Here is a 10,581-nt window from a genome sequence, read left to right as displayed (position 1 = left end):
CAACTGAGGCGTCATCTCACTTTCGCCGCTCTCAACTATCATCTGGCGCTGGAGCTGACGCTGACGCTGACGCTGAAGCGGACGCTGATAATTATCACTTCTTAATGACGGTTCCTCAACGCCCCGCACTGCCCCCAGATAGCGTCACCCAATGGCTGATAAGGCCGCATCGCGATAACCTTGATCCTGGCCATACAACATACTACAGTGAGCGCATAAAACTTGCAAACGCATCAATTCCGAAATCATAAACATTTATTTTTATTTATTTATTATATAAACACTTTTTTTTGGGGGATAAACTAAAATTGAACAATTTTCCAAAATAAGTACACGCAGATATATATAAATATTATTTTTTAAATAGAAAATATAATTGAATAGGAAATGTATCTTTAAAAAATATATTAGACTGAAAGTGTTGAATGCATTGACTTCCACACAATTCATTTTCCGTTTTGAATTTCTCAGTGCTTACTGTAGCTGCGCACAAAGTGCAACATAATTTGTCATTTGAACACTCTCCGCAGTCGTCATTTGCAGGGAAGTGAGTGAATAGTATTCATTGAATATGCACAATTTCTCAGCAACATAGTTGATTTAACTTTGAACCGAATTTGCGTTTTTTTTAAGTGTAGATATTTTCACTTCGAGTCTACCAATTTACGAAGTGTGTGATGTTTCTTTATGTGTTCTACTCGCAAAAAGTATTATAGTATTATTATTTATTATACGCGTAATATGGATGACTCTCACGATTAAAGATGACTATGTTACGTCAAAACGAAATACTTCGGAATAGCAATTATCTGTCGGAAAATTGGTATTTACAAAACCCATGCCAAAAAAGACATCATATATATTTGTCATATAATATAGTTGGCAATACCGAATGTAGTTGTGAAAGGGTATTTAGCCATCGTCAGCGCAAAATACTAGTTTGTTTTTATTTATTTGTTTATTCTAATGTATTAAATTTGGCATATCAGCCTAATACTTGCTATAATTAGTTTTCTTTTGTTGGGTTCCAAGCGAAGATAACCTATTGCATATCCATCAGATGGTTCAGTTAAGATTAAGTTCTGCCTGAAATATCAAATTTTTGCATTGTTTGTTTTTTAAAGTTTAAAAGTTGGTCAGAAAAACATGCACAGTGGGATGTGCAACTCAAAATTTGAGCAGACATAATATGACAAGCAAGCAAATTTAAGTAATTCATTTGAGGGACAGTTTTCCGTGAATATTGGATGAAAATGTTAATTTCGGGGGACCAACAATTTATTGGCAGAGCTGCTTAAGTGAATCGAAATATGGCATCTGATTTCTGCTCGGTTTGTTTTTACCACAGTAAACGTCATGGGAGCTTTTCGAATTAAGAGTCTTGTGTGTGTGCAAAATTCGCTAAAAGCTTTACATCACGAGTGCGGATTTCGGCTAATATTACCCTAAAAGTAGGCTTCCTTTTTGACACTTTAGCGGATGCAGCAACCGAAAAAGTGCTGCTGGTGCGTGTATATGCTATCTTGAACAACAAGCTGCAAAGCCCGAAGGCTGAAGGCCATAGCCCAGTTTTCATACGCTTGCAATTATTCCATATATTTTAAGTATTCAATGCTGAGCGACTAATTGTCTTTTAATCTGTCATGGGTATTTCCACACATATAAAATATAATTATTAAGTCTGAAAAGCATTTGAATATATATTCACACAATTAGATATTAATACAAATATTTATATATAAAGTTGCATTTAAAATATTAACAGTGCTACTCTTCACGTCACTTTTGATCTCATCTCATCATTTTTCTGTTTGCTTATAGCACCTTAGGAGCACTATAGAATTCCCTAAGACTTGATTTTTTAGCTTTTGTTGTCGCTGTATCTTAAGGATTTCACAGGACTATGCGTTTTTGTGCGTTCAAAATCATAATAGTGCATGGGAAACATTGCGAAAAGTATGAGGGTACCATCTATTGACAAGCTAGGGTTACAAAAGGTTCGAATTAATATTTGCTATCAATTTAAATAAATTTTTGATTGGCACTTTGCATTTGTCAAAAAAAAAAAGAAAATGGAAAACAAAGTGGGTTATTTCTCTGGAATGCCATACAAATTTTCCGACGGCTTATTGAGTTGACTTGAGTTTCAACCCGCAATCTTATTGATATTGAGGTGAATAATACAACATTTATAAAATAAATTAAAAAATTTTTTATTTTCTAATCTTGCTGATCTTCTATTGATCCCATTTTCTTGGCATGGAGTATCGGTAAGTCGTGCATAGCCAGACGGCCTGGCTTGCTTTAAAGTGGCTCAACTTAGTTTTGGCGTTTTGCCATTATGCACTATAATAAAGTGGCATCCATGAGCATGAATGTGGCCCGGGTACCGCCCAGTCCTTTCTTGCCCTTGTCCATTGAGTTCCTTATCGTTTGGGGCACCGCCCCCTGCGTCGTGTCCCACTGTCAAAGCCGCTCATCACTCAGCACCGCAATGGCAGTCATTAATCAAACAGCTCCAAAACACCCGCCCACTGACCAACAACAATGACACCCCCCTCACCCCTGGAGCCCCTAAACCGTTCTGGCCCACAATAACAATGATACTCGTCGCTTTTGGGTTTTTATTGCATTTGTCATCAGAGATAGACGCAGCACTTTCGGACCCTATGTTTCGATGCGTAGCATGCAGGACAAGGTCGACCCTCGTCCCTCGTCCTAGGCGTTGTCTCCTGATTTGATATGAGCTGGCGTTTTTTTTCCTTGACCGGCACATTATTAGTGTGTTCTGATTGTTGCGACGGCGACGGCGATGGTGACGGTGACCACCGGATACCCCTCGTCTCCCATTCATCAGCCACTGCTCCAGCTGACTTATGCACTGTAATCGCGATAAGTCACCACAAAAGTATCCAGACAATATCCAGAAGATTAGCCCAAATGCCATATGAGTTCCGGCTCCATACAGTTTGACCAAATAAACTGAATTTACAGTTGTGTTCACTTTTGAAGTCACTTACTTTTTAGCCAATGGTGTCTAGTCTGTCGAATCAATTTGAGAATAATTGCAAATGTGAAGAGGGCGAGGATTTTGAGGGGGAATAAGCCGGTCAACATTGGTGATAAATCGGACAAACATTTGTTCATAAAATTCGCTTTTATTTCCGTTTGCACTTGAAATCCACACGAGTTGCTTCAATGTAAGCCACATGCCACATGCCCCTTGCATTTTTCATGCTGCTCGGATCCACAGCGTCCGCCATCAGTCATTCTGGCGAACAGCTAAGGGAGGAGGCAATCAATCAGCTGTAGGAACTATCAGATCAAAAGCTTACTTAGCCGATTTGCTTAGCTTGTCTGATCCACTGCGTAGTCAAACTATGCATTAACTGAATATATATATGTGTATATATTTGTATATGTATGTACCATAAATTACTAGCCATCTAAAATCGAATTTATTACGTTCATTGTCAAGCGAATTGCAGCAATTAAAGCCATCGCTCATGCGACAGACTCGATGCACTGCACACTACAAATGTGGCACTCACAGATACTACGCATATATGTTAACTTCCTGGCCCATATCCCCTATACTCTTAACTTACACATACACACAAGCACGTCTTCAAATACGCAGTTATGACTTTGTCCTTGCACGGAGACAATGTGACGACAGGCGAAGGTTTCCGTTCGTTGCCCGTGTATGATGGATGGACTATGCAATATCCTGTAATTAATATGGCACTTCACCTGATATCGAAATTTGCGATCTGTATGCGTCTCTCTCTCTTTCTATTTTTAAGTATTTGTTATTGCTTTTTTTGTATTGTGCTTTGCATTGCATTCGTAAACGTTAAACGTTCAAAATTGTAGGGTACAAAAAGCGCTTGCTTAGTTTTGCCTTAAGTCGTGAGTATGTTAGTTTGTGTGTGTGTGTATGTGTGTGTATTTGGGGAAGATGAGAAATTTAATTTGAATGTGTCTCAGTGGACAAATCAAAGTTAACGAAGCGCCTGCTACAGCAACCACAACAGGCAAAACAAGAAAAGCGCTGAAAAGCGCGCACCAAGAAACATTGAAAAATCAGCAACAACAATAACAAGAGCCTGCCACCAGCGGTACACGAACACGTAACACAATGCCTTTGAACACAAATACCAGTCCCGAGATTCCGACTAGGATATACCCTGCACCACACACAGACCAAGTTCAACTAAAGTGAAATACAGCACAATATGTGACGGACGGACAGACGGACCGGCGTAAGTTCGACTGTGTGTATCTCAAGTGATGATGGAGACGATTCCTTTTTCTGTGTACTGCAACCATTTCTGTTTGTGTACACCTTACCTTTGAGCGACAACCAAAAGTAATTAAGTCCCCCCAGTTGCAGCACATCAATTTGCCAAAGTACGCCCAAAAAAATGGGCCAAGCTGTATAGAGTGTATTGAGGAGTAGAGGGGGGAAGCAGAGAGTACCAAATCGTGTACAATATGCAAATATCTTGCGCCTCAATAGCTATCAATTACGTCTGACGTGCGAGGATCTTTGTATTTATGCAGAATGGCCAAAACCAACTGGAAGCTAATTGGCAGCGAGACAGAGGCGAGCTGCAATGGCAGACAGACATGAACAGCAAATGTCATTTGTCAAAATCTGGCAGTTAAAAATAGAGAGAGAGGGAAAGGGATGGAGATGGGTTTCTTTCGGTGTTGACTGTTGCAAGCACGTGCAGCTGCCAAGCCAATAAATAGTTGTTTAAGGCCTTAAGGAACCCCGTTGGCCATTTGGCAAATGCAGCAGCTTCAGCAGAATGTGTGCAACAATAGGGCATGGCCATGATTTGCTGCATTTGCTGCTGTGTTGCAGCATCAGCAATTGCATGTTGCAGTTGCTTGATTTGTGTGCATCTGCCTTCAAGGCCAAGCGACTTCCTGATGTCACTCGTAAAAATATATGCTTCAATTCAATCTCTTGCGATATTCAATATTAAGTGTTGTATGAAATGCATTCATCATTCAATTACTCAAGCAATTGGTTTAATTAGTCTCGTATTTACTCATAAACATGGCACATTTAAATCTAACCGTCATTATGTTAATTACCCAATGTTGTATTTACATATACCAATTCTGTTAAGCAACTTTGTTAATCGATATTTACAATCATGAAGCAACTCTGCTGATCGAGCAATAAGAAACATCGATAACAGTTAGCCTCCCTTTTCTGAGCGACGACCGAAAAAGAACTTATTACATATTCCCATTTAAGGGTGTTCGACGTACCTAAGATAAATGATTTTTTTTTTTTGGTTGGTTTCAAATTCAAGCCAATCTTTTGTGATGGGTATTTTTTTGAAGTGGATCGAGCTGCACTGACTGGATGCCATTGGGACGTGCCGGGTCGGCTGTTTTATGGCCGGAGGGCGCAATTCCCCTTTGCTTTATGCATCCTTGTCAGCAGTTTACGCGGCGTTTGGCCATTTGCTTTAATTGTTTATGACCCAAATGCCAAAGAGCCAGAAGCCATCAGGCTGCCAACAGGCACAGCCCTATATAATAATGCCACATTGCTTTAATGCTATACACATTACTCTCTGAGGCAAATCACTTCCTAGCCCCAAGCCAGCATTGTACCGAGTTGAGCTGTGCTCAAGATATATTATTATGAACTGTTTATAATCTATTAGTGGTTGCGGTAAACTTGTAACACTTGCAACAACTCGTTTAAAATAGCGATATAAAAAATAGCTTCCAAGTACGTCTAAAATTTAGCACTTTTTTTAAAATATAAAATTGGTCACAGCTCGGCCATATCGTAGCACATCCTGGCAAGTGGTTTGGTGACTCCTGCGGTTCGAACATACCGTGTCCTTTGAAAAAAGGCAGGGATATGGAGACATGGAGAAATATTATTGTGCAAAGAACATTCATAAAACATAAATACAGCACGGCTGTATCTTTAAAGATCTCGAAGAATCAAACATTTTTAAGCTGACATAAAGAAGGATTATCGATTCAAGAAAAAGATTTGAGATAAAATTACACAAAGGATTTGGTCAGTAAGAATGAGATAAATTGCACTTGACCCTGATCAAGCGCACCAGGAATTTCGTTTGGAGCACAGATAGTCATTGGCATACTGATTGTAATAAGACAAAAAAAATTTCGAAAGTCCTTTGACTAGTTTTGTTCCAAATTTAAAAGCAGTATTAATCTAGAGGCCAAACCTTGATCAAGGATATTGCTGATGAAGAAGAATATTTACGATGTGCGATGTTTATTTCAAATAAACAATAATTTTAATTTCTTCTTTTTTTTCTTATTAAATACAAATACACTTCACAAATAATTAACATTCTCATTTTCTTAAATATGTTTTCTTTATGAAATATTTCTTATTAAGTATACAAAGTGTTATTAAGTAATCAAATGGTAATAAATCACTACAATAAAATTAAACAAAAAAAAAAAAGAAAATAAATAAATGCAATAACATCGATGTGTCGTTGTTACGTCGATACTTCGTCCAGCACTACTTCACGACCAAGTTATAATTATAATATATTAACAAATAAATAATATTAGTAAAAAACGTTTCATTTTGTTTATTTGACCCACCCATTGAAACTTATTACTGCCTTGAACCAAATATATTTGTTTCCTTTATTCATTGAAATTTAGTGTATATATTTGTTGTTATAATTCGATTTGATATTTGTAGTACACGAGTATATATAATATATGTATCGCTTGCTTACTCGCGCACTTACGTATATACTTTTGGTTGTATATATGTATGTATAAATATTTATTTAAAAGTTTTTTGTTTACTTCGTACTTGTACATTATGTAAAATACAAATTGACAAATACATATGCATACAAACTTGCAATGTAATATTTAGAGAATGTATACACAAGTATTTGTATTTGTTTCTGTGTGTGTGTTTTTTTTTTTTTTGTTTTTATCATTTTGAAGATAAGAGACAAACACTTAGTACTACCCATTTAAATTTGGAGCACGCTTTAAACTAATATTTGGTGTTCCACGGCTCTGATAAACTGTTGAATATATATCACACACGAATAGTTTACGAACCTTTTGAAGATCCGGATTATGTAGCTGTGACTCTTTCAATACTTTCGGTACACGTTGCTTTTGTTGCTGTTTAACAACTTACTCTTGAGTTTATATTGGAGTTTTGCTTGCTTTAAAATATTTTTATCGAGCCATTACCAAAACTGAAATTATTTTATACTTGGTTTTTGTGCTAAGAGAATTCTTTTGGTGCCTGTCAACTTATTAATTGATCAGTTTATCAGAGCTAGGGAATACCCAAAATGTGCCTTAAAATTATACTTTTTATTTACTCGGGGACGAGTTTTAATATGCATTTTGTTTTTGATTTAATTGTTGTAGTAGCAATTTAGGTCAATTAGTTGTTCCGCAAAGTTTGCAATAGACTTTGGTTTTTTATTTTTATTTTTATATCATACAGATAAGAACCTTAAAATATATATATTTAAATATATATTCGTGTATATATATATTTATATAACATTAGTTTATTCAGTTGGATGGGTTGTTTATTTGTTTAAAGCTTTCGTTAGTCATACATTTGGTTGTAGTTGTTCTTGTTCTTGTTCTGGTTCTTGTTCTTGGTCGAAAGTAAGCACAGTTACTTACAAATTACGTCATCTAACATGTGCTTAAGCTTCATTTCTATATATGTAGTTATAGATAGAGATAGATAGAGATACATATGTATATGTTGATAGATAGATAGACAGACAGTTTTTTAGAAAGAGTAACGCCTCTATGCGAAAGACAATAAAATGAACTACGAGAATATTGAGGGGCAGCCGTTGAGCCCAGATAGTTTATGGTATAGGCTATAAGTAAGGTTATAAGATACAAATACAAGATACCATATTTCTATTTCTACAATCTATGCACTATGCAAATGAAGGCAACACCTCTGTGAAGCAGAGGGGGTCAAATTGACTTTTAAGACATTCAAACGGCTTGTAGCATTTGCATATACGCAAAAGCGCAAAAAACAAGCCTGTTTTAAGCCTGAATAAATAGATCAATAAAAATAAAATCTCCCAAGCCTACCAAATTGAAGTTTAAACGAAAAAGTTGCGCGTTGCAGTTTAATTGAACGAATTGGGCTTATTTGTTTATAATTTGGCGTACGAACAAACAGTTCACCGTGTTTGTTTTATTCCTTTGATTCGAGTGAGTCCCATTCTCCTTCAATCCATTCGTTGGAGCTCAGATTTCCTTACCTTTGTTCGTTGGAGTCATTTCCGTCTGTTTGACTCGTTATAATTTATGTCTCTCCCATTCTGCTCCTTATGACGGATTCACACAGAGTGACATCAAGCATCAATCATCAATCATCAATTTTGATTTTAATTTAACATAATTTCAGCATTATTCTGTTAATATTCTCGATCTATTCCGTTTCCCATTGGACTCAAGCTGATCGCGTCAATGAAATCTAATATCTATATTTAGGATATAGCGTAATATGTACTCGTATTTGGGATATTTTGAGCTTATGCTTATTGTTTTTTTTTTTATTATTATTTTGTTTTTTTTTTGCAACAAAACTATTTGCAGAACCAGCTATATTCATTTGTAATACTAAGTAAACATTTAGGTATATTCTTATTTGTGGATATAACGAAATCAATTTGTGTGTGGTAGTTACCAGCTGGGAGACTGTTACGAGCATATATTTATAGAATAGAATAGATTTTAGATATTTACTAGTTAATAATACTATAAAATATATATGTATTTATTTAGCGCATGGCTGACAAAAGCTGCCTAGCGAAAATGTAAACCGTTCAGTTTTATAGCAATCAGCATTCGTTGCTCGAACAGAAGTGAACTGCTACGTGCCTCATGTGATTCCAATTGGAGAAATATGTTTTGGGATTCCATTGAATGGATGACGACTAAATTGTATTACGATAGATACAACAGCCACTTAGTAGAGACAGCGATCAAATAAGAGCGAGAGAGAGAGAGAACAATTAATAGAGAGAGGGAGAGCGAGAGTGAGAGGAGAGGATCGGAGAGGAGATGTGGTAGATGTTAGCTGTCTCGCTTAAGTAATGCGTAGTTTTGAGTTTAAAAACACGTTGTAAATAGTAGTTGTTGCAATTTGTTGGACAGTGTTGTTGTTCTTATCAATTGTCAATCTATATTCAATGCTTCTTGATCATCTTCTGCGCTCTACTGACACTTACACTTACTGCCTACCACCTGCTTACTTACTCACTGACTTATTTCCCATTCATTGTGCACTCTCACACTCAATACAAATACACTCACTCATTCACACATTCACACACATTCGGACTCAACTCATCTCTCTTGAATGTATCTAAACCTGCTCGGCGCTCTCATCCAACACCATCGAGTGCAGATCCATGGCGGAGCGCGTCTTTCGGGGCGCTCTCGGCATCAAATAGTGACTCGTGCTGGCTCCAACGAAGACTGAATTCTGGCGAGGCCTTGAAGCGTTCGAGACATGCGATGCGTAGCCTGCAACGAGATATAAAATGTGCTTAGGTTAAAGTTTAATAATAATTAGTAAGTGCTGAATTATTCAAGTCAAGTTGTGAGGCAAATAGGAAAGGTTAATTTGTTGTCTGTCGAGTCATTCTACGACTTCAAACTGCCATAACGTTCTCATTCACACGATCTGAATGCATTCACTTAAACAATAGTATTATCTTGACATCTTATCCAATTGTCACCTCAATAATTGCGTTGAAAAAGCCAATTGCCAAACGTACAGTTTCAGGAAATGTTTTCATATTATTTATAATTTATACATTTGTTGTGCAAATGTACACACAGACAAAACAAAAAACTTTTTGCTGGCGCGTCGTGCTTCTATTTTAATTACCATTTCTCATACCCAAATTGAGTTGCTTAAGTGTGTGTGTGGTTGTGCGTGCTATTGCCGGAGCACAGAACCCAAATCGGATTCGCAGCATCCTCGAGAGCCGACAAATGGCAATAAAATTGTGTTGTTGTTTGCCTCCCTTGCCCCCCAATGCCAGCCGCTTCAAGCATGCCAACCCCAACTGTGCAACTTAATTGTGTGGCAACTCATTAAGAGTCCAACGAAAATGATGCACTTAAAACAGATGACTCGCCTCGACTAGTACGCATTCAACATAGTATTTATATTATACATTTTATAGGCAATTTACTCTCACACTCTTTCCCCCTGACTCTCAGCTTTTTGCTTCTTTTTCTGCTTTTTAAGGCTCTCTGTCTCTCCCTCTATTCTTTTCTCTCTGCTTAAACTGAGCTCCCCCTTGATAACGTGTTATTTGTACAGGGTATTAAAAATGGGTGTAAGTATTACATTTAGTCCTCAATAAATGATGAGTAAAGTATTTGCATTCTTGCGAAAGAATAAATCATGTAATTTTCTAAAGTAAATATTGTTCACAATACTAATCAAATTCGTACACATTTAGTATAAGCGATTAGTTTACTCAATACTTAATTAATTTGCCTCATCGATCCATTAAGTATGATATA

At 36.8% G+C, this 10,581-nt stretch overlaps 1 protein-coding gene across 2 annotated transcripts in view; it reads right to left on the bottom strand.

The window, feature by feature from the left end:
• Positions 1-7,535: 7,535 nt before the first annotated feature.
• LOC6564950 overlaps positions 7,536-10,581 on the bottom strand; it is a 47,923-nt gene continuing 44,877 nt past the window's right edge. The window contains exons 6-7 of one of the 2 annotated variants that reach the window (XR_004365268.2): positions 9,286-9,567; positions 7,536-9,248 (exon numbers count right to left, since the gene is read on the bottom strand). Coding sequence is in view for 1 of the 2 variants with exons in the window: in XM_032738326.2 (XP_032594217.1) it covers positions 9,407-9,567 (161 nt within the window). In the remaining variant the exon portion in view is untranslated. Of the gene's footprint in view, positions 9,568-10,581 lie in introns of both variants that reach the window. The other variant, XM_032738326.2, reaches the window with a different exon arrangement.

The sequence above is a fragment of the Drosophila grimshawi genome, unplaced genomic scaffold, assembly GCF_018153295.1.
Source record: "Drosophila grimshawi isolate 15287-2541.00 unplaced genomic scaffold, ASM1815329v1 contig_848, whole genome shotgun sequence".
In the NCBI taxonomy this organism is placed as follows: Eukaryota; Metazoa; Arthropoda; class Insecta; order Diptera; family Drosophilidae; genus Drosophila; species Drosophila grimshawi.
This window is presented reverse-complemented; position numbering and strand designations above follow the sequence as displayed.